Genomic DNA, 25362 nt, shown 5'->3' on the forward strand with positions numbered 1-25362 from the left:
GTCAAGTTACCAAAGTTACATATTAAGTACATGCTAGTAGAAATTTAAATTTTTATATTAGAATATGTTAGGGTATGTCTCGGATGGGAAGGGTGTACAGGTTATAATAAAAGTTACTCTTAATGCTTGCTTAAAGACGAATTCCTAGATCTGGGTCTTATTCCAGACCTATTTAAGCCAAAGTATGTCTGTTTTGGACAAATATCACAGATTCTGATGTGCATCCCCAGTCTAGAACCATGTTTTAGGTTAAATGTAAAAAAGTGATTTTTCAAACTACTTGGGAAGTAGTTTGGGAAGTAGAATTATTCCTTTGGGAAGGAATAATTCCTAACGAGCAGTTTTTTTTAAGCCAATTATCAAGATTAGGCATCAAACCAAAATGAAGTGCATCTGTTTATCATAACTACTTAAAATGCTTTGTCACAGTGAAGGGTGTGCATGTACATAGGTGCATGTGGGTATGTTTCCATTACAATGCAGTTTTTTTTTTTTTTTTAAGATTTTAGTTATTTATTCATGAGGGAAACAGAAAGAGACAGACACAGAGGGAGAAGCAGGCTCCACTCAGGGAGCCCCTTGTGGGACTTGATTCCAGGACTCCAGGATCACGCCCTGGGCCGAAGGTGGCGCTAAACTGCTGAGCCACCCAGGGATCCCTACAATGCGGTTTTAATGCTGAGTGTATCTGCCTTTAAAATAGGGGAAGGGATGCCTGAGTGGCTCAGGCCATGATCTCAGGGTTGAGATTGAGCCCTGCATGGGGCTCCACACAGCAAGTAGTCTGCTTGAGATTCTTTTCCCTCTCCCTCTGTCCTCTCCCTGCCTCCCCACATCCCATTGTGTGCTCTCTCAAATGTTTTTTTTTTTTTTTTTTTTTTTTAAATTTTTATTTATTTATGATAGTCACAGAGAAAGAGAGAGAGAGGCGGAGACATAGGCAGAGGGAGAAGCAGGCTCCATGCACCAGGAGCCCGATATGGGATTCGATCCCGGGTCTCCAGGATCGCGCCCTGGGCCAAAGGCAGGCGCTAAACCGTTGCGCCACCCAGGGATCCCTGTTTTTTTTTTTTTAAAGAAATAGCAAGGGAAAACCATCTGATAAACGAAAATCATAATTTTTTTAAATGTTTGTAGGTTGTAATTATAAAAGGTGAAAAATCTATTGCTTGTGCAAATTTAGCCAAAAATTTTTTAAAGCTTTGGTTTGGCTTTTTGCTTCAACTTGGACATTAACTGAAAGACTGAAGAAGGTTAAAAACCCTTAAAATCAAAAAGGTCTTTTATTTGTTAAAATCTTGAAAGAGTTCCATACTATCTGCTGAATTGTATTATGTGTATTATACTATGAAGCAACCAGTTAGTATAAATGGTAATTTACCTGTTCAACAGTAAATGTAAACATTCTTTATATCTAGGATTTTTGAGTTGCGAGTTAAACTGAATTTTTACTACAGTGGAGAGGAAGAACATAGGCAATAGAACAGGTAATACCATAGTTTAAACAAAAATAAGTAATTGAATCCCCTTATACTATGATTTTTATGTATAGATACATTTTTAAATACCTTAAGAGATGCAGAGACCAACATTGGCATTCTAAGAATTTGTCTTGGCCCAACCAACAGAAAGAAAAAGAAAACATAAGATGAAGGTGTTAAAGAGTTCTGTGAGGTTATTCAATTGCCTTTTTTACCTTTCAGCTTATGTATATATACAGGTGGTTCTTTCATGGCCTTGAGTGGGGTAAAGCAGATCTGAGAATACTATTGGGCTTGTGGTAGTTGACAGCTGAGCTAACTAAAAATACCAAATTTTGGATAGTCCTTTTTCAGTTCTCAGAAAATAAAAACTGATACTTTACTTACATCAGGTACTTCACCAATTCACTTTTATGAAACCAACACAGACTTACTGAAATTATTAAAGTTGTAATTGGCTTTTCCCAGTTACTTTAAGATCGCAGCTAAAGAAGCCATAGTTAAATGCATTAAGAGAAATGATTGCTTTTGGTTTGAAGAGTTACTTTCTCAATATGAGGCCCAAAGTTATGTTTATTATTTTCCTGGCTCATGATTTACCTTTCTTGGTGAAACTGATATGCTTTTGCTTTTTCCCCCTTTCAAGCCCTGTACTCACTTTAGCAAGATGCAGTGCATTTCTGACCAGAGAAACAAAGAATTCAGGCTTGGAGGACACTTGACTCTATATCCTGAGAAAACTAGAGTTGAAGCCTGAGACCTGCAGCTAGGCTAGTCTTTAATAGATGGTAATTGTCCAATTGTTCATTGCTCAGAAGTATACAGGAAGGAGTAAGTATCCCTTCGGTTCTTTCGCTAGGATTTTCCCCCCAAAAGAATGGTCAGGTTTAGTTGACATAGCTTTCAGAATGTGATAAAAGATAATTTAGAAGCAACTGGCTTCTTAAATTTGTATTTTTAATACACATTTTAGAGCTATGTTATGGATTTTATGTTTCTACAATACTGTTTGGTACTCTGGTGCAAAAATATGAGAGAAATATCCTAGTTATTGCCCTAGCAAATAAAGACTTTAAGCATTTCTCCGTAACAAAGCTAAGAGCTTGAGGAAATAGAAAAAATTTCAAAATGATAGGAAGTTAGTTGGCAGTACTTTAAAAGAGTTTCATCTAAGCCGTTTCCCCTAATAATTTATGATGGTACAGAAAGGTAAAACAGAACCAAGAAGTGAAGTTGCCAGCCAGTATGTGTATTCTGAACTGCACTTATTTTTTGGAAGAATCTAGATGTATTCCACAAGAAAACCAGTTTACCATTAGATGTAGTATATGGGCCAAGAGTTTTTCTTGGCAAGGCGAACACTAAATATTAACTAGGGCATTATGAAGTTATTACTACTAGTGTTTAATAGACTCAAGCTCAAGTTAGTCGTCTTTTTTAGAAGGACCAGGTAATCACTAAAACCGCTGATACATCAGTCTTATAAAGTCTTTATTTAAAAAATTCTATAGGACATCAAAATTGACTTCTTACAAAGTATAACCTGTCATGGAATTCTGTGAAAATGAACCATTTTATTTATTAGAAATAGTCTTTTTTTCTGCAAGACCCAGAGTCAGAATAACTAAAATTCAAGATTAGGATGAAATTAGAAGGTTGCATTCATCAGAAAGTAGAGAAGTACATACCTCTTATTTTTCTTCTGGTGCTACAAACTCCTAGATTGAGTATGTGTGGGGATTTACAAGTATCGGTTTTAATCCTTACAACCTTTCAAGATAGAGGTAGTATTTGTAACAACTTTTCAGGAGGAAATAATTTCCATGAAGAAATTAAAATAACTTGCCCAGAGTCCTTAGCAAATATTAGAACTAGGATTTAAATGTGCACCCAAAGAAACCCGGTTCTTCCCACATTATGCTGTTACGGAACATGGAATTTTTGAGGTGGGACGATAATAAAAGAAAGGGGGGAAAAGGTAGCTAGTTGCTTCTTCAAGTGGAAGAAAACAAACTTACCAACGAACCTTCCTCAGGAGGTTAAACAATTTTCTCAAGCAGTGTGGCCTTAGGAAATTTGCCTCTAATCCTCACCCTTTTAAAATCCCTCCATAATGCTAAAAGCTGTCATTGTCATGGGGACCAGAAAAAACATTCCTACCAGAGTTCTACCTATTCTAATCAGAAACTACAGTCTGACTTTATCAGAATCTTCTTTGGTAATAAATATGCACTGAAATGGGATTTACCTGTATTAATACATTACTCGGGCATTTTACAGAAAAGGTACTTTAACTCAGGTTAGTGGGTGGGGACTAAACAGGAACTTCCAGACTTACTTTCAATTTAAATGTACAGTGTAGCCAAAAGGATTCCCTAAAAAGTTACTAAGAACAGATAATAACAAATGGCTTGTGTCCTACCTGAAAGCAGTAAGATTATCAGGTACATTAAACCATCTGCAGTTAGGTTACATGGAGTTATCAGTCAAGAAGGCACCTGTTTATATTACAGAACAGGAAATGACAATGATTCAAATTGTCATTAATTCTGGACTACTGACGTATCAAACACTGAGGAGATAGCTGCTGCTTAAGGTGTGGATGCCCATTCATACTTTTTCCTTCATGGAGAAGGGTGGTACAAAAAGCACTCGGGTCTTCTTCATTCACAATTTTTATTTCTTGCAATTAACTTTTATATCTTCAAATTCAATTTGTCTTTTAAAAAATTAATACTTCTTACTCATCATACAATCCACTCCCCTCCCACAAGGAAAACAAACCCAGGGAAGGAGTAATTTAGAGGGCAGTTGAAATAGGTACTATAGATTTGTGACAAAGGCTTCCCAGCCCACCAACCTGTACATAATACAACAAAATGGCAGCACCTCAAGTTCTCCTGAATGAAGTCCGAAATTCCAGCCCTAGGCAAGTGATGCAAGTGAATGTCATGGGAATAACAAAATGGAAGCTCAGTCATTGGCTTTCATTTACTTTCCATGGTAGTTAGCAGAGTCTTTAAACTGTCTCCCTTGGGAAAGTCAAAAGTAAGCAAATATATAGAGCAACATTTTGACCCAGCCAGGAGTAATTATAAGTGAAACCAGAAATAATTTACCTGGGCCAGAGAAATGAATTTATCATGTTTTTCATTAAGTCCCCAGCACCTGAAGTAGCAAGTTCTAATAATGGGCTTCTAAAGGCATGCAGTTTTTCACACATCTACTTCAAAGAATTTCTTCCACTCAAACATAGCACAATCAAGGATAAAATATTCTCGGAGGCACAGGAAGAGCACAAAAACAAGTAAGTATACGCTGAGGCCTTGTGTATGCCAAGATGGTGCACTTCATACATAGAAGCAGTGAAAGCTGTTAAAGTGCTACTTACAAAGGATAGTCTAACATTACACACACAACTCAACTGCACTGCTAAATATGGTTGTCTTTATTTTCTTTTTCCTTGCCCAGCCCTATCTAAACAAAATAAAACTACAGGACTGAAATTAACAACCCATTAAAATCAGCAATAAGTTATGAAAATCATAAAGCTTTTTTTTTTTTAAGTAATTAAGGGTAGTTAAATTATTTAAAGTATACAAAGTCCAAAGAGCCAAGGGGTAAGGGGTCCCAGAAAGCTTCCTGGGGTCAAGGAAAGGGGGAGGGGGAACCTTGGATTTTGAAAGACAAAGGGGAACACATGACATCAAAGTGCAGGCTAGAAAAGAAATTTCACTTAAAACATTTCAGAAAATATTGGTAAGAGCAACAATAGCACCTGCACAGTGGGACTGTGAGGAAGGAGAGAGACTGCCTGTGGGAAAATGGAAGCAGATCTTTACAATAAAATGAGACAAGTGCCGAACTTAACTATGTTAAGTATTATAGTGTGTCTAACTATAGATATCAGATGGTTAAAAGCTGGTAAAAGGTAATGATTCTAAAAGAAAATAAAAACAGCATTGACCTTTTTTCTACCTAGCCCAGACCTCATTCATTTTGTGCACTATAAAGAGGTGTGAGGTGTTTTATCATTATCAAATGCTGCATCAAAATAGATGATTTTTTTCCCATGTGTTTTTCCACTATAAAAGACATCTATGTTTTTTATGGACAAGCTTTAAAAAGATGTCATTTTGGTTTTCAACACATACAAACAGTTATCAAAATCTGAAATAAAAATGCTGCCGTGGCTCAGACCTTGGCCTGCTAATCTGCGTGCACAATTCTTCTGGCCCACGCAGACACAGAGGCATGGAGAGCTTTTTCCTTCTGGCCCCTCAATCCAAATTCATAGGCCCTGTGTGGTAGAGGCTGTCATACACAGACTGCCCCCACGCTGCCCAAGGGCCTAGGGCGGCTGACTGTCGAGCTGGCGGTTGGGTACCCTACTGCTAACAATGCAGGATAAGGTTAGCTTGCTTAGCATGGAATCCAACAGAAAGCTGAGCTGCATGATGATCCCTTTCAAAAGGCTTCATGGGAGTCTCTCCTTTTGCAGAGCATGAAATGAGCTTGCTTTTTTTTTTATTTTATTTTTTTCAAGAATTGATCATCCACAGGCTTCATGATAAGCTGTCCAAGCTGAGTTTTAATAGCTCTTTAGCTATCCAAGTTAATGCCTGATTATCTTGTCTTCTCATTACTATGGGTTTGATTTTGTTTTTAGGACCATAAAACTCAGGAAGGGTTCATAACCCCATCCTTAAATGTGTCTACTCATTGTATTTGAGCAAACTAAAGAAGAAAAAGAGGACAAAATCTCCAAATGTCCTCTTTCAAATCAACTAAATCAAGAAAATTTCACTTAAGTTTTCTGCCATTAGAAACTGTGATTTTCAAATATGAATATTATGAGTATTTGTTCTGCTGGGGAGGCTCTGCCCCACTTTTTGCTAAGTATTTGCTTAAATAGAGGTCTTTTGACTCTTTTGTTCAAGTATAGTTTTGTTTAGTTTTAAAGAGGAGACTGCATCATGAACCCAATTTAAGAGATTGTTTGGATTGAATTGGCCCAGTGAATATTTTGCCCTGCACTGTTATGTCATGCTGGGTTCTAGGAAGTGAACGAAAGTTTGACACTGGCACTGGAGTAACCCTCGTCACTCCCAATACTCTGCAGGCTGCTGTGGTCATCAATGTCACTGATGCTGGTGGTACTGATATTGTCCACTTCTCCATGGGAGAACTCTGTGCTTTCAACATCCACTTCAATCTCCTCTGCCAAAAAGAAAAAAGGAAGAACATTAGTAATCTGAACTTTCAAAAACGAATGAAAAAAGGGTATAAGAAAAAGTGATTATTTTTGTGCAATAATTATTATACAAGCTTATTATCAGTGATTTCTAGAGAACAGAAGTAACTGAAGGTGAAGAGACATGAATATATTTTGCAAAGCGGAATGTCTGGTATCCAGTGGTGGTCTCAATTTAGGCAGCAAGTTTACTAAAGCCTTTGACGCCAGTACGTCTGGACCTCCCACCAAAAGCACTCAGCCTATTTGGGAATTAGTGCTTAATATTAAAGATCCTAAACCCCAAGTGGTTTAACAACATCTGTTTTGCATTAAACTAGAAACTAATTCTCAGTGCTGTTTGTTAATCAGAGTTGCCTTAAGGAGGGAAAAAGCATCAACTTAGTATAGGTGAACGAGAAAATGTATCATTTATTCTTGCCTTAGGTGGTCTCATTCTACAGACAGTTCTACAGACTTCTAGGAGTCATCATAAAGACTTCTGACTATTCAGGAACCAAACTAAGCCAGTCATTACAGAGGGAACTCTAAGAGATTTGTCTTCAACTCGATTTAATTTTCTTGCATCAAATATAGCTTGAAATGAGGGTGTGAGCCTGCAAAGTCTCTGGCTTATAATGAGATCTATAATAAAGATTATAGTAAAGGCATTTCAGTGGTTGTACTTTACTTCAAAAATCAAACATGTTTATTAAAAGAAATCCCTAAATACATATATGACCAGCTATTACCAGATAGTTTGTTAAATACTACATATACAATTACCCGTACACCACATAAAATACAATATACATTTTTAAAAATGAAAGGCAGTTGAAAAACTGTTCTCTCCCATAACAGTTAGAAATGAACTCAAGATTCTTCAATTCTTTTAAGCTCAAAGTCTGATGTTTCATATTTGGCAATGACTCTAAGGGTTCACACTGATCACAATTGCTTTAGGAAAAGTGAATTCTTGCTGAGCCCAAGAAGAGAGAGTAAGTTATTTCAAAGAGTATAATTTTCAAAAGGGCTTGTTGCTTCAAAAAAGTTATAGAAATCTGTTTCTAAAATGCAGGCATCTGTCCAAACAAGCTGTACAAACAATCCTCTGAATTCATAACTATTTGTTTTACATCCATAATGCTTTACAGGCTATTTGGTGTTTCCCAGTATCAAAGAATACTCATCCAACCTACAACTGGAAAAGAATCTTGCTGCACTCAATTATATCATAGTAAAATGAGAGACTACTCTAGCCAAATGGACTAGAGATATTAATAAAAGTCCCCTATAATACTGGGAAAGAGGTACTAGCACGTGGGGACTACCAAAAAAATGAGAATCCTAATGATGAAGACACACATGTTCTCAAATTTGGAGGGAGGGTGGGTACAAGGAAGAGTTAAGAGAAGGAAGGGCAGCTAAAGCTTGCAGACCTGACAAAGTCACATAGCTTGTAGCCAGTAGAAAAAGGACTAGAATCAAGGTCTGCCTCTTAATTTGGGGTCATTTCTGCTATACCTCACTGTCATTCATAAATGTAGCATGTCTTTGAGGTTCTTGCTGCTGCCTCTGGTATACTTTTGTTCTTTGAAACTGAGTGCCACATAAAAAAAAACCTTACACAGCAAAACAATAACAAAAACAAAAAACCCAAGGACTCCTAGGGTTGTGTTAAAAGGGATAAAAATTGATCTGAAATGTTTCTATGGAATATGGGAAATTTGAGTATTAAAAAATAATATAAAGAAGACTACATTGGATTAAAACACATTCAAAACATGAAAACCTACATGTTCCTAAGATAATCAAAACCAAACAGCAAAACAAAAACCCCTGTTACCTCTGGAGGTTGCTAAGATACCAATTCATTATTCAGAAAACTGACAAAAAAAACCAAAAATTTTTAAAAAGCATTTATCCCATCTTCCCTAGATGGACTTTATTTTGGAGTAATCAGGAAAGCTGATGAAGAAATGCTCTTCTTTATAAAAAGGTTAATAAATGCAAAAAGAATGACAGAATGAGAAACTACTATTTGTAATACCTAAGTGAAAGACAAGTGAAAGGTTGGGCATTTGCATAAATGTATCAGCACCACCTATAAAGTATTCTTGCCTCAAAAAAAGAATCTGAATTTATAAATCAAGCCATGAGATTCACCAACCAGTTTATAGGAAATAGGGACAGAAGAACATTTTTATTTATTTATTTATTTATTTATTTATTTATTTATTTATTTAACATCTTAAATGATGCCATGAGGATTCAGTCAGCCAAATCTAGAATGTGGGATGTTCTATAAGAAAAATGACTCTGGGGCACCTGGGTGGCTCAGTGGTTGAGTGTCTGCCTTTGGCTGGGGTTGTGATCCTAGGGTTCTGGAGTGGAGTCCCACATCAAGCTCCCCACAGAGTCTGCTTCTTCCTCTGTTTATGTCTCTGTCTGTCTCTCTCTCTCTGTCTTGCATGAGTAAATAAATAAAATTTTATAAAAGGAAAGAAAAGAAAAATGACTCCATTTCTTTTTTTTTTTTTTTTTTTAAGATTTATTTATTTGAGAGAGAGTCAGGGGTGGGTAGGCAGAAGGAGAAAGAAACCCAAGCTGACTCTGCACAGAGCCTGCCTTAGGGCTTGATCTTACCAGTGTGAGATCACAATCTGAGCTGAAACCAAGAGTCAGACATTCAACCTACTATGCCATCCAGGTGCCCCAAAATGACTCTGCTTCTACAACAAGTAAATGGCACTGGGGAGGATAAAATGGGGAACAGAAATTATAGATGAAAAGTATCTTAAAAGGCACAAACAAATGCAATATGGACTTTGGATTCTAATTCAAATATGTCAATGGTAAAATGCCACCTTTAAGAAAATCTATCAGGAATTGGGTATTAGGGCAGCCCCGGTGGCACAGTGGTTTAGTGTCGCCTGCAGCCCAGGGTGTGATCTTGGGGACCCGGGATCAGGTCCCACATCAGGCTCCTTGCATGGAGCCTGCTTTCTCCCTCTGCCTGTGTCTCTGCCTCTCTCTCTGTGTGTGTGTGTCTCTCTCATGAATGAATAAATAAAATCTTTAAAAAAAGAAAAAAAAAGGGGATCCCTGGGTGGCTCAGCAGTTTGGTGCCTGCCTTTGGCCCAGGGTGCGATCCTGGAGTCCTGGGATCGAGTCCCGCATCGGGCTTCCGGCATGGAGCCTGCTTCTCCCTCTGTGTCTCTGCCTCTCTCTCTCTCTCTGTGTCTATCATAAATAAATAAATCTTTAAAAAAAAAAAAACCTTAAAGAAATTGAGTATTAGACATTAAATAATATTATCTGATTTTACTAATTCTGTGAGATATAATAACATTATGACTAATTTTAAGTCTCATTTATTAAATATATATACTCAAGTATTTAGGGACAAAATGATAATGTTATCTGGGATTTGACTGAAAACATTCCAGAAAAAATGGTGAGGATGAGCAGTGGAGAACCAATGAAACGAGAATGACAATGTCATCAGCTGTTCAAACTCGATGATGGGTACATGAGAATTCAATATTCTGCTTTTGTGTATGTTTGAAAATTTCCATAAGTCAAAAGAAATTTTACAAACAATTCCTTTTTTGTTTTAGAATCCTCAAGATCTCATGAGCTCCATTTTCTCTAATATAAAGCTTAAATATCCTGAGAGTTCTCCTCTGGGATCTTTTATTGTACTGTGAGGTCTGATGTGGTGGGAGCTTTAGATGAACAGATCAGTAAAATTCAGATTTTTTGGTTGATTTTTGTTCTTTCATTCTGCCAAAGGCCAATATTCTTGGAGAGATGGAAAGAGAAATGAAGGGTGCGGTACTTTAAAATACAGACATAAAAATTAACATCACCAGTCACAAAACATATCAACATCATGTATCTTCCTGATACAATGAATTGAGAAGGGCACAACATCACTTCTGTGATATTTCTTTCCCTAAACGTATAACCTCAACTCAATAATGAGAAAACATCAGACACTTGAGAGACACTGTATAAAATAAGTGGCCAATACTCTTCAAAAGTGTCCTGGGTCATGGAAACTGAGGAACGATCTAATACAATGTTGGATCCTGCACTGGATCCTAGGTAAGCAAAGGACATTAGTGGAAAACTGGTGAAATCTGAGTAAGGTCTATAGATAAAGTAATAGTATTACATGAATGTTAATTTTCTTGTTGTAGTAATGTATTACATTTACGTAAGATGTTAACAGTAGGGCAATCTGGGTGGAGAGTATATGAGACGCTATGATTTTCTACAGAAAACAACTTTTCTCTAAGTCTAAAATTGTTTCAAGTAGAAAGTTAAAAATAAATTTCTACATAATCAAGGGGGAAGAGTTCTCTTGTTCATACAGGCATTGCTAGACAACTTTGTGGTTGCACAAAACCCAAGAGTGCTGCAGTACTGGCGAAAGAGAAGAGAGCAAACAGAACGATTTCCAACGCATCCTGCCTAAATTTAGATAGGGGATGTGTAGTATTTCATTAGGGAGGAAGCCCAGGCCTACCTCGCTCTGAGTCAGAACGATCTGAAGAAATAGTTGACCCGATGCTGTCCATTCGTATTCGTTCCATCTCCTGAGAACCCTGCAGCTGCTCCAGTCGCCGCTTTAAAAATCTCTGTTCTCGTTCCAAGTTCTCTAGCTGGTGCTGGCTCTTCCTTTCAGCTTCTTCAAGTTTCTAAAATGATAAAAGACACTTATACAGTCCAGTACAGACAATGAAATTCATTCCTACCTAACATCTTAAGAGATTTCTTCTTTGGCAGAGAAAATATGAATGAATAATCAAGTATATGTGTGTGTGTGTGTGTGTATACAAACATACACAAATACATATTTTTAATCACCAAATATAGTTATTTTTCTATTTCTTTTTTGTGCATAATGAATGCTATATTACTAGAACACTATGGAATTCTCAAAGTCTGTAAAGTTATCTCCACGTAAGAGAAACTTGCTCTGCACTGTAGTTTGATGGAAAAATACTGAGGGACAAAGCCAAATAAAGTTATCTCCACCAGAGGGCACAACTGCCTGCCTTCTGCCCATCAGCAGCGTAATTGTTATTTTCCTAGTATTCCCAGCTCCTCAAATGGCCATGCTGTCAAAACAATTTAGTTTAATCAGGTTATGTTGCTCCCATCAGATTAGCTGATAAGTTTTCAGAAAGATTTCTCTGGAGGTCAGTTATTAAAGAGGGCATGGTGAGCTAGTTGATGTTTATGAATAGGAATCATTCCTTATCATGAAATAAGGGCTGAGACAATCATGTACAAATATGAAAGAAATTCTCACCTTGATGTGTGCTTTGGCTTTGTTGAGCAAACCAAGTGTTGTGTGCCTGGTACAGTCTGGTCCTAGTGGAATCAGAACTTTTAAGCGTTCTAAACACAGGCGCAGATGAGCTCGTCTAAGAAAGACAACAAATATCAAATCAGCACAGACCGAACATCCTAAAATCTATTTTGAGACAATAATAAATCACAAACTATTAGTCTATATCCATGTTACAACCCTATGTCTTCAAAGTATGCGCAAATACAGGCATGGCAAACGGTTTTCAGTCTCTACCATTTCTGCTGTACTAGGCAGACACGGTCACTTCAGATTATTATCCCCAATGGTAACCTCTGTCAGAGATGATTTAATTTTTAACCCACCCCATAAATTGTCTCCAACTGTATTAATGTGGAAGTAGGAAAGTATACTGGGGCAATTAATTGTATTTGATTTTGAATGCCTAGAACCACAGGCTAGAGTTAGCAGTTTTTAGCTGGAGTACCTACCCCTAGGGCATATAAAATGCTCACGAATTTCCATTTCCTCTCATCTTTTACACATACCCACATGCACACCCCTCTCTTCAACTGAAGCGTTATGTGTTATTACATACTAGATTGAACCATACAAAATTTCTGATATACAATTCTCACTTATAAAAATTATAATTTCATATGATCCAACATATTAGAAACAGCAAAACTGACCAGCTAAGAAAGGGTTAAGGCAAAATATATGGCTGTGGTCAATTTCAGCCACTGAAACAACAACCCATAGAACAGTCCCCTGCTTCCTAATATCTCAGTGTACCAGCTCATTAGTTAAAAATTTTTATTTCTCTCTACCTCTCCTCTATTACCCCACCTCCAATTTTTCTACACATGAGAAAAAGCTTGATAACAAAATTGTTTTTTTTAAAGAGTTTATTTATTTATTCATGAGAGACACAGAGTGGGAGAGAGAGAGAGAGGCAGAGGGAGAAGCAGGCTCCATGCAGGGAGCCCAACGTGGGACTGATCTGGAGTCTTCAGGATCAAGCCCTGGGCTGAAGGCGGCGCTAAACCGCTGTGCCACCCAGGCTGCCCCAAAATTGTTAGAGAGAGAGAGAGAGAGAGAGAGCACAAGCGAGCATGGAGGGAGGGGTAGAGGGAGACGCAGACTCCCCATTAATGGGGCTTGATCCTAGGACCCTGGGATCATGACCTGAACCAAAGGCAGATACTTAATGGACTGAGCCACCCAGGTGCCCCAACAAAATTCTTTACTCAAAGTTATTGCATTCTTTAATCCACCCATCTTATGGGCACGTTAAGGAACTTTTCTCCTGAAAATGCTAGCACAGAGTCTTGTGGATTTACCTTCCCTATATCCTAAAGGTACTATGATCACTATGATGAGAGTTCTGAGTACATAATTATACCCTAAAATAATACTAGTCCACATCTTTGGTTCTGTGATTCATTGCATAACATAATTCAACAATTAATAGTATATCTGAAAAGAAAATCCACAAATGTCTTCACGGCTTATCCTTATTAAAGAGCTATAACTGACCATTTAGCAACTGTCTCAATTGCACCAGGAAAAAAAACCATCATCCTCTCAAAGATGGCCAAAATGGTTTTACTAGCTCAACCACCAAACTATGCTTTCTCTGTCTTAAAACACAAGAAATAATAAGTGAAATTCTCAAATGCTAGCAATATGAAAGAGGGGTAGGAGAAGACAATAAGCAACCAATTGTGTCACTGACAAGCAAGGATGATTAAGGGTCATGAGGTCAGAGGTCCAGTGATGAATTATCAAGATTCTTCCAGTACCCACTACCTCAGCCATAGTTAGAGGTCCATTCCAAATCTCTTTATTGAGTTCAATAACTCAAATCTAATAGTTGGCTCCAGGCTAAAATCTGACATACTTGATGTAGATTAAGGAATTAAGTTTTTTCCCTAAATTAAAGGTAGATCAATGGATTCCCCTTAATGAGATTTAACACTTTTAAAGTCACTCTGTTCCCCCGCTGTGCTACACCAAATCATAGAACTTTTAGCAAAATTCTCATTTTTAACTGGAAAACCTCTTAAGGACTCACATGATGATGAAGTACTTCTGCTGAGCAGACTAAAACAACGAAAACAAAACAAAAAAGGAAAAAAAATCCATTGTAAAAAGTGCCTTTAAACTCTTCATTTGAATTATAGCATATGCCTAATAACTGCACTCAAGATATGACTGGAAGATAGAAAGAAATACTGATGGTTGTCTTGCTAATAGAGGTTCCCAAGGCTCTGAATTCAGTCATCTAAAAAAAGTTAATAGAGCAACCAACCGATAAAGTTAACATGTATGTTGCCACAAGATTAACTTGTCAATTTTGTTAATTACTTAACCTCAGAAATTCAGTGTATATATAGGAAATATCTTTTACACTGAGTTAAGAAACTTCAGAATGACTCCTTACTAGAGCTGTACATCGAGAAAAAAAAATGGCTGGGTCAGTTTTCTGTTTTAAGAGATCTAAGTCATATTAAAATATAGGCAGAAATGAACTAAATATTAAAATGTCAATGTTTTTTCTCTTATTATTGAGGCATATATTTACTACATGATTTTGTATATTCAGTAATATCCCACATGCTTGAGTGGTATAAGTAAAAAAAGAGATGTGAAGTTTAATAAGAGTTTATAATCTAGACTACAGAATGAAACATACTGTTTTGTTTCATTTGGTTCATAATGAAATGAGTCATACAGAAATCCAGGGCAACAGAATCTGAATAAAAGGGGAGATTGTAACTGGAGAAGGCAAACTTATAAGTTGAAACTTGACTTCGGACTTGAGGGATACTGAATTTGTCTACGAAAAAGCAAGGCTTTTCCAGGTAATTAAGAGTAAAGGATTTAAGTTCATATATTGAAATCAAGTTTAAAATTAAAAATATCTTACTTTTTTCTGTCAAGGGAAAACAACTAAATTTTGTAAGGAAATATGAGCCAACCTCAGCAGTCTGGTGGTCTGCAATAGCGCTGTCAAATCAGAATCTGCCCAGGCCACGGGAGTCAACGTGTAGGATGCTAGAACAACAGCGAAGGCAGACTGCCCTCTAAAATATTTTTTATTAGCCCCTGTTGAACAATTCTTCAGTCCAGTAATTATATATGTGCTCCAAGTTACAGCTTAAGAAAACATACCCTGAGTTAATATGTCTCACAAAGACCTGTGATGCCATTTTCCACGTTTTATAAATACAATTCTAAATACAATAGATAAGAGTATGAAGAATGAGTGGTAAATGATGCCCTGTGTTCTTTTGTGGGAAAAAGTCTCTCTGTGAGAGCCAAATATCATTTCCTTCAGTTTTCATACTCACAAGAGAATCAGGTATTTGGAGAACAAAGTAACAAGTAATGGCCACACTTTTCAAAGTTGACACCCAAATACTACACAGTTTTCCATATGTGCTTATTAGGTCAGCTTTAGGTAAATTCACCCTTCTAAGAGCAATGGGATACCCTGTGATTGTAAACTGGGAAGTTTAGTCAGAAAATTCATTCACCTTGATGTGTAACTTTTTTCTCTCCAAATTACTGTAACAAACTGTATAGCAAAATTCTTCTTCCCTTACAATGGTGCTGTGCTGCTTTCCACCCTTTCCCCATAGTCTCCCTGCTGGTAACCAGATTGCAAGCTTAACCACCAACGACCTAGAAAGGCATATCTTTTGATGCCATCTGGTCCTTTTTTTTCTTGCCTTCATTCTCATGTGACTGGTGGCTCAGGAGCCTCCTGTATGGGGTTGCCAAATCATGGACTGTAAGATACTGGAGGAAAAAAAGAGGACAAAAGGCAGAAAAACAACCACCACCACCTTGGTTTGATTTGAAAATCCTAATAATAATAATAATAATAATAATAATAATAATAAAATAAATTTTTTAAAAAAGAAAATCCTTATGCACTGAGGAAAAAACTGCAAATAGCATAAGATGATATTTTTCAAGTCTCCAAGAAATGGAAGAGCTGACATAGACAACAAGGATTCATAAAAGGCACAGCCATGTACCTTTAGTCAAAGCAGGTTAAAGAAGGTTAGGGGTGAGAGGGGTGCCTGGGGGGCTTGGTTGAGCAGCCAATTCTTGATTTTGGCTCAGGTCATGATCTTAGGGTTGTGAGATCCAGCCCCGTGTTAGGCTCTGTGCTCAGCAAGGAGTCTGCTAGAGATTCTCTCTCTCTCTCTCTCTCTCTCTCTCCTACTGCCCCTCTCTTCCTGTTCATGCTAACGCGCTCTCTCTAAAATAAATAAATAAATCTTTAAAACAAAATAAAACAAAAGATGATTGGGGAAAGTTAAGGCTGATTTTTTTTTTTAAGGCTGATGTTTTGAATATTCTGATGAACACCAGAAAACCAATAGAAAAACCCGACATTGTAAAATTTATGGAACTAGCCTTGATGGAAAACAAGAAAAAAATTTAGCTTCCTGGTTAGCATTTATTTAACTTTTCACAACGCATGAAGAGCTCAATAAAACCCATAAAATGTAAATCTTTCCTAATTTAGTGTGAGGATTAGACACTGCAAGCAGGGGTGTCTGACGAGTCTCCTTGCTGAGAGGGAGGGGGCAAAAGGATGGAGAGATACCAAAGCACTTTTATTTTCAAAGACACTTTGAGGTCTGTTTTAAAATAGATTTAAAAGTGGGTTTTACCCAGGGGAAGAGGCAATTTTCGGTGACTAACCTTATTGGAGAGAAGGTCCTATCAAACTAACCCACACCTTCAAAAAGGGCAAGCCCCTTGTGGGAAAAGGAACAATTAGAGTCTGTTTGGCTTTTATTTTGGTAAATTGGGATCATTTTTCCCTGAAGGAACCAACGCTGCTTTTGATTTCAAACCTTGTAAACTCTACTGCCAAACTGAAATATCACAGAACATGAGGGGAAATGATTTTGCTGTAAAATGGTCCCTTCTAGTAGCTGTGATATTTTAAGGCACAGGTATATCAACTACAAGAACCACACGTTGTTGAAGGAGGAGAAAGGAAGAATTCTCTTTCACACACAAAAAAATTGCAAGTACCATAGGATGATGTTTTTCAAGTCGTCTCTTGAAACTCTAATCCCTCTGCTCAACAATAATATGAAATTTAACACCTGCCAAGCCTCAGAAACCATCCACTGGCTGATGCCCTTGGAGGCACGGTCCTTCTTTGGAACTTGCTTGTCTTTCATTCCTCCACTACAGGATACCAAGACTTTGCCAAATAACTAAATCAAAATGGAAAACAAGTCAAGTGATAGGGACAGTACTTGTACTTTCCTCTCTGCTGAATGTTACGCAATGGGCTGAGTCCTCCCTTGAGCCACATTCTTCAAAGCTGCAGTGGCTTCTGGCCAGGTTTCCCAACTCCCCATACGACACTTCCGAAGCACATTACAGCAATTAGCTGCTTATCCTACACAAAATGTTCCTCTAATATTTAGTGTGTTGAGAATCTTCTGAAAAATCTCCAAAGTTACACAAAAAAATATGCCTACCTTTTTTCTTATGAAAAACGACATTAAAAATGAATCCAGATATCAAGCACATCCATGCTACTCATGGATCTTATTTATGAAAACAATTATGATCATCTTCTGCTGTTCAGCCTATTCTGTTTGTGAAATAAGAAAACTCAGACAAGCTATTCTTATATGTTTTACTTACAACTTACATATTATCTGCATCACAAAAACAAAACAAAACAAAAAAACTATTAACTGCCAGATAGTAACCTGGTAAATGGCATTTCCCTAGCACCAGAACTGAGTGTGGTGTCATGGGGTTTGATGACAACAAAACAAAAACAGGAGAATAGCTAGGACTCCTTCCTCATTTCAAAAAAAAAAAAAAAAAGGAAAGCTCTTTTCATTAATATTCCTTTTTTTTTTAATATTCCTTTTAATTTAATTGGTATCTAGTAAAATAACTGGATAGAAATATCAACAAGTGTTATAATGAAACTGCAAATTATACAAATTATATATACTATGTGATCTATGTGATATTATAATAATATAAATTATTCTACAGTCACATTGTCCACCTTAGCACTGAAGGGCTTATCTATATACAATTAAATAAAAGCAGTTAAAGCAGAGATACACATTACTCAATCTTGGAAGACTTTTTAAAAATCACTGTCTCCCAATATAATCTAAGCAGTTCTTAGGGTAGGAAGCCAGAGTATTTACACCGAAAAGGTTAAATATATAGTAATATGCCTTCCAGAAGTCATACTTTTCCTCAAAGATTTGGAAGAAAACACTCTTTTGTATGAAAATAAGCACAAATAACACAAAGTATACTTTTAAGGCAAAAGAAGACTTCAAATAAATCTTGCTCTATTTTACACTAAATCCCAAGATCTACAGGAATCTATGTTCAAACTACTAGAACAAATTACTAAAGCTTACTATCAGAGCTTTAGCATTCAGAATATTGTTTCTGAATCATAACGGGGACTAGGTTTCTCAAAGGTTTACAGAGAGGAGAGTGGAGTGGGGGAGAAGAGATGGGAGAGATATGAGTACTCAATAAATTAATGATGACAAGATAATGATATATTCTTTCTCAAAATACATAGATTCCATGTAGACTGAAATTTTATTTAGCCTTTATATCTCAGAAATATAAAGAGGATAAAGTGCCATGCAGTCAACAATGATCACCAGTAAACAATCAGCTGCAGCTTATTATGCCACTGAACTAGATGCTGTAAAAAAATTTAAAAGATGCCAGTAATAATACTCTGTTTGAAGATGCTATAATTTGGTCTCTGCCTACCACCTTTCTTGCCTCACTTCCCATTACCCATACCCTTACAGACCTCTTCCACACACCAAGTGTGCTTTTATCTTTACCCATTTCTCCACCTGGAATGTCCGCCTCTCTACTGTGTACCTGGTGAGCATCTAACTCATTTATCAGTCCACAGCCAAACTATTGTTTCTTCTCTGACGCCTTCCTTGCTATATTCCCTTCTTTAGAAAATTAATAACTTGATTTTCACACTAATCACACTATATTTTACATTCAGGATAAGACTGAATTCATACTTTTAGTCATTTCAGTTTTTCCAATAACAAACAGAATAACTGTCACACAGTGGGGAGGAGGGATGTAAATTTCTGATGGATATTTCTGAGACTCTCTAACTCACCAAAGTTGAGGCAACAATACTGAAACCTCCAAACGGTATATTCAGATGCCAGGCCAAAATCCATGAGAGAACTGTTATGGATGCCAGAACTGTACCCTGGGAATTTGTGTGTCAGCTGAAATTGTGTGTCAGTCACCACCAACGATGACTGACTCCATGTAGAGTAACTGACAATCTCCAACCTAACTCTTGATTGGGGTCAACATCTCTTTTAATAGTAAAGCACAGGATTAAGAACTACAGGAATTAGGCTGATTTATCAAAGTATCTACAGTGATGAAGGGTTAAGACAACAATGTCAAATGAAATTCATAGTTTTTTTAAATCCAATTTTTTTGTCACCAATCTCAAACTTTCTAACCTTTTTAATAAGCCTCCTAACAAGCAGAAAATTTGACTGATTTAACTTTGGCCTCTGTTCCAGCTGTTATTCAAGAAATAATAGTAATAACAAGTATAATGGCAGGAAGGCAATTACTAACAAAAAAATAGAAAAGACACTGCTAAGAAAATCCAGGTATGAGAGACAAAAGTCTAAAAAGAAATAACTCTATAATGCAAGAGAGAAAAAATTAAATGAACAGTTGTTACCCTATCTGATAACATGAGAAATTAGCACCTACACAATTTAAAGATCACAGGACTGCTGATCAGTTGAAGCCAATATTGCAGAACACATAAACAAGTTTTTAAACTGTCTTGTATTCATCTATAAGGAAAACCTGATTTTTGACAGCCTCATTTGAAAAAAAATAATTAAAATCTCGTCCCAGAGGCATGTTCTTCACTGAAAACCCCCACAAGGAACCCAATCTCCAAAGTGATTTAACAGAAATTGTTCACTCGATGTCCATTCTGTGCTAAATTTAGATTCCCTGCATATATCTCATCCCCTCTCTCATCTGTTTATTAGTATTTGGTTAAAAAAAAAAAAAACTTGATCATTCATTCACCATATTTCTTCTTTGGTCACACAAGAACTTTCTGTATTCCAAGTTTCAAAGTCTGGGAAATAGGGCTACATCACTGAAGAAAACAGTGGCAATTTGTTCTAAATACAAAATAGCTTATTTTCCTTTGGCAACTCTCCAGGGGTTTGGGTAGAGGGAAAGGATACTCCTCTCTGGAGAGATCAGGCTCTGAACCTGGCCTACTGTCAAAACTTAGCTGTGGGTGGGAGAGAAATTTTTAACAATTATTTATCTTTCACATCAATTTGGAAATGGATTAAAGATTTTTGCATTATTAACAGTTTTTCCAGCCTTTTGTTGGTGTTCATCCCTATTCTGGCAACCCCCATTGGCTGATTTAATGGTACCAAGGGGCTGAGAAGTGTTGCTGTCCAAAGAAAAAGCATTCTCTCACAGGGACTGGGAAGGCAATCTGCAATCACAACAGTAGCTACTTGTTAATTTTCTATTTGAAACACAGTGATGTCAATAGTATTGTACCCTGCCAGCCACCATGGGGTAAAGTACATTTTGAAACCAAAACAAACTTCCTACGTGCTGGCAAGTCAGATTTGAGACACAGTGATAATGTTCTGTAAGACACTGCCCCAGTTTTATACATGAAATGTACACAACAAGCATTAGTCTATTCTTCTATAAAAGTGTGAGTCTAACACTCATAGCCCCACTCTTACAGACCAGTGCAACTCTTGTATTATACCAAATTACAGTCCAGGATGGTAGAGGGAAATGAAGAAATTCTGTTACTTATCTCTAATAAAACGATGATCCTACACAGCACAAACAACACAAAGAACGCTCTGGAATGTAAATGTTCATTTAGAAGTATAAAATGAAAATGGCACAATGCTTTTAAATATGGGCCCACTAATAAGATGTGATTAGTGTAATAGTTCATTTTAAGGCGGTGTACTCACTTAGGAGGAAAGATACATTTTATTAAACGGAAAAGGAACACTATGGCCTAAGAATTAACACATCACTGGAAGATGAATATCCACAATTTGTACTGAATATGAAGAACCTGAAATACGGAGCTAAATGATTAAAAGTGGTGACCATGCTTACTATTGGCAGAGGGCAAATGGTCTGGCATTGCTGGATATCTGCCAATTCAGTCAAGTTAGCCAGGGATTATTTCTGTAGTTCCATTTTAGAAAAATTTCCCTGAAGTTGAAATGAGGGGTTGTTTGTGTTTTGTTTTGTTTCATTTTGTTTGGGGGAGTAAAATTTGGGGCAGGAAAAGGGTAACAAAGAGCAACTGCTGACCACCGTAGAATTTTAAAACAATAATAATTCCTGAGGTATTCATTGGGCATTGAGAAAAGAATCTCTACAAAAATAAGACTCATAGAATTTTAAACATGCCACAGTCCTGACAATGACAGAGGATTAATGTTTTGGTTTATCTTTATTTCAAAGTTACATAATCCTTCTGATCTTTCTCTTTCATTATATTGTATCAAATTTTTTTTCTGATCACAAAGGGTCCAACTGAAGTCTAGTTTTTGAATGTTACTTTTGGAGGCAGCTTTGTATAACATCTGGCTCCCATCCTGGGCATGATAAAAAGAGAAATGTTTTCAGTGTTGAATTAGGGCATTGAGCATTTGTAGGCAGGTAGAATATGAACATGCCTTAAGGACTACTTTACTTTTTAAGACCCTTCTAAAAAGGAAAAGGTATTTAACAGAGTAAAAAACAATTGCAATAGTCACCTAAAAGACAAACTTTAATCAGTAAAAAAACTGGGGTCAAATTTATGACTTGTTTCTATTTATATCTGTCTAAATCATAAGTTTGACTCTCCTCTGGAAAAACCCAGGAAAAAAATCAAATGAGAGAAGAATCAGAAATCTAATATTTATCCTGTATGATTCCAGCCTTAACTCAATACCAATATAGCTTTCTGTCCAAGAAGGACTGCTGTACAAGTGCCATTACACTTTGATGCCAGAACAAATCTATACTGCTCTATGAATTTGAAAAGAAGAAAAAGCTAGGCTGAGGGAACATGCTCCAGATTATTACCACTGCCAATCAAAAGTGAGGCAGAACAGTATATTCCAAAGAGTATATTCCAAAGAAGTATATTCCAAAGAGAACACAAAAACTGTTGGTCCAACCAAAGAATGTGATAGAATTTGGAGGATAAGTTTGCCCTTGGCTGTATTTCCTTTCAGATATTAGACATGTAACAGGATGAAAGTCCTGAAATATCTCTAGGATCACCAATATCTCTAATCTCAGGTGACAAAAGATATATGAAGGATCCTCTGAAGTGATGAAAAATAACACCCAAAACATATTCAGTATTTTCTTCTATACATACCAATATTTCCTGAACATTGCAAGCCAGCAAATCCATGTTTCCTCCTTCATATGACCCAATACATACAGCAGTAAATTCCAACTGCTTTCAAGGGAGTTCTAGGAGCCCAGTATCACCAAATTGCTCTTTAGGAAAAGCCTCCTGCATTACAAAAATAGCAGTCTTGCAAAGTCATTCAGCTCTATCTAAATTGTGTTATGTTTACAAATGTTTTAACTACAAAGACAGAATTTCCAATTGAAAAAGAACCTTATTTAGAAAAGACTGGATTTTTTTTTTTTTTTTTTTTTTTTTTTTTTTTTTTACAGCTATGCCAAATGCAAGCTGTTCTGTAAGGAATAATTGTGAATCAGACTGGAATAAAGTGAAGCAAGATAGAAAAACCATACAGACATTACAACCCTAGAGAAAAATGCCATAATTGGTCACACCAATGATCCAAATACCAAAGAGTACATTTTTGTCAGTGATATCAACAGATGGCTCAGGAAAACTATGATGATTATCCTCCATGAAAATAAATAATATATATATAATATATATATATATGTTATATCAGAAACATATATAGTTTATATAATTATATATATTAGAAACATACTCCTGTCATATTACTAAAACCCAATAGCAACGTTTTATTAAATAACTGATCTAAGGTGGTTTGATTTTATTTACATTTTTTATTAGGGTAATAAATGCCTATAAGAATTTCAGTGTGTAGGGGCAGCCCCAGTGGCGCAGTGGTTTAGGGCAGCTCAGGGCGTGATCCTGGAGACCGGGGATCGAGTCCCGCATCAGGCTCTCTGTATGGTGCCTGCTTCTCCCTCTGCCTGTGTCTCTGCCTCTCTCTCTCTCTGTCTCTATGAATAAATAAATAAAAAATCTTAAAAAAAAAAAAAAGAATCTCAGTGTGTAAAGCAGAATTGTCCATTTTCTTTTTAAATCCAGAGATCCCTCTTTTAAGCTTCAAGGGACTTTATTAATTCTAGTTATTATGATTTTGGTGAAAATACTCTTGGTTTACTCCTTCTTAATTTCTAGATTTCTCCTTTATTCTAATATAGCTATTGCATCCAAATTAGAAAACCTAGATTTTTTTCATTTACTTTTAGATTAGTTTAAGGAGTTCACATTGCTTTAATTACTTTGGGATAAAAGTATTAGAAAATAAAGCATACTATAAAAAACAGACTTTTTGTAATGGCATAAAATCCCATGTCAACCTCCTATATCAGTTTTTAGGCAAACTTAAGAGATAGGCTGTATGTTGAAATTTTTAAAAGTCAGTAATTTAAGGTTGATGTTCTACAGAAAAGCTTACAAAAGCACAGTATCTCCCACAAAAACATCTTATTTGGGGTTCTCCATTAAAGGATAAATTGAGCAGCACTCAGAAGAAATAGAAGTAACAAGGGGAAAAACATGGTCACAAAAGTTACTAAGACTATCATATAGAGCTTACTAGAATAAAATGAACATCTTCAACAGTACTCCAAAACAAAACGATGTATAAGAGATTATGGAGAGCCAAAGAAATGGGCTTTCAGGTTTTCCTCATTTACCCAAAGTTATAGGAGATGGACCTATCCCAGTTAAAGCTTTTTTCACAAGACACTTGGGTATATTCACCAACATCACCACTACAAAAGAGAGAGAACCATAGTAGGCACCCTTTCATAGGAAAAATAGCCACTTGAAAAACAATATTGAATTTTAGCTGCCATTAGAGACATACCAGGAAAGCAACTATAGATTAAGAAGACTTTATCACAATCTTTAAATACAGTCCCATGCCCATATCTATCTTATCCATGCTTAATAGCTGGAAGTTCAATTTCTTTTTTTTTTAAGATTTTATTTATTTATTCATGAGAGACACGGAGAGAGAAAGAGGCAGAGACACAGGCAGAGGGAGAAGCAGGCTCCATGCAGGGAGCCCGTGGGACTCGATCCCAGGTCTCCAGGATCACATCCCAGGCTGCAGGCAGCACTAAACCGCTGAGCCACCAGGGCTGCCCTGGAAGTTCAATTTCATTTCAGAATAAGTGACAAACTATATTTTAATGATTAAAAGAGCAAAAGCTTCAAATGAAGAATTTCTCCTGAAAGTCTTTTCAAACATATTGAAAATGTGATAAATCCAATTTTGGCAAACTCCTAGAGAGAAGCATACAAGTCACAAGAATAATCACCACTCATAACTAAGTTGTTTATGCTAGCTATGGCCTATGATAACCTGCTGCTTTGAGTTTAACTCAACTTCCATCTGGGACATACACAACTTAACAATTATATATTTCTTTAAAAAAAAAAAGATTTTATTTATTTATTCAGGAGAGACAAACACACACACACACAGAGAGAGAGAGAGAGAGAGAGAGCAGAGACACAGGCAGAGGGAGAAGCAGGCTCCATGCAGGGAGCCCGACGTGGGACTCAATCCCGGGACTCCAGGATCACTCCCTGGGCCAAAGGCAGGGGCTAAACCGCTGAACCACCCAGGGATTCCCTAATTATATATTTCTTATAGGGGCCTTATAATAATATATGTTGTCCTCTACCTACCCTATAAATCCTCAAAAGCAGAGTCTAGGACTTCTCCTTTTATCCTATCTCTAGTACCTAGCACACAGTCAATACCTAGTAAGTGCTTGTCAATTGTTTGAAATTATCTTCAGAAGTCTTTTGTCAGTGCCAGAAATCAAGTGACTTCAAATGAACTCCCATTTCCACCACAGATTTTTTTAAACGAATTTGCTGCCATTTATTTATTTATTTATTATTTTATTTATTCCTGAGAGACAGAGAGAGAGGCAGAGACACAGGCAGAGGGAGA

At 36.7% G+C, this 25362-nt stretch overlaps 1 protein-coding gene across 2 annotated transcripts in view; it reads right to left on the bottom strand.

The window, feature by feature from the left end:
- Positions 1-4140: 4140 nt before the first annotated feature.
- Positions 4141-25362, bottom strand: part of MXI1 (MAX interactor 1, dimerization protein) — an 81488-nt gene continuing 60266 nt past the window's right edge. For both annotated transcript variants that reach the window (XM_072805360.1, XM_072805361.1), the window contains exons 4-6: positions 12038-12152; positions 11249-11420; positions 4141-6701 (exon numbers count right to left, since the gene is read on the bottom strand). In XM_072805360.1, the coding sequence (XP_072661461.1) occupies positions 6538-6701; positions 11249-11420; positions 12038-12152 (451 nt within the window). In that variant the 3' untranslated portion in view covers positions 4141-6537. The remainder of the gene's footprint in view (positions 6702-11248; positions 11421-12037; positions 12153-25362) is intronic.

The sequence above is a fragment of the Canis lupus genome, chromosome 29 (assembly GCF_048164855.1).
Source record: "Canis lupus baileyi chromosome 29, mCanLup2.hap1, whole genome shotgun sequence".
Taxonomy (NCBI): Eukaryota; Metazoa; Chordata; class Mammalia; order Carnivora; family Canidae; genus Canis; species Canis lupus.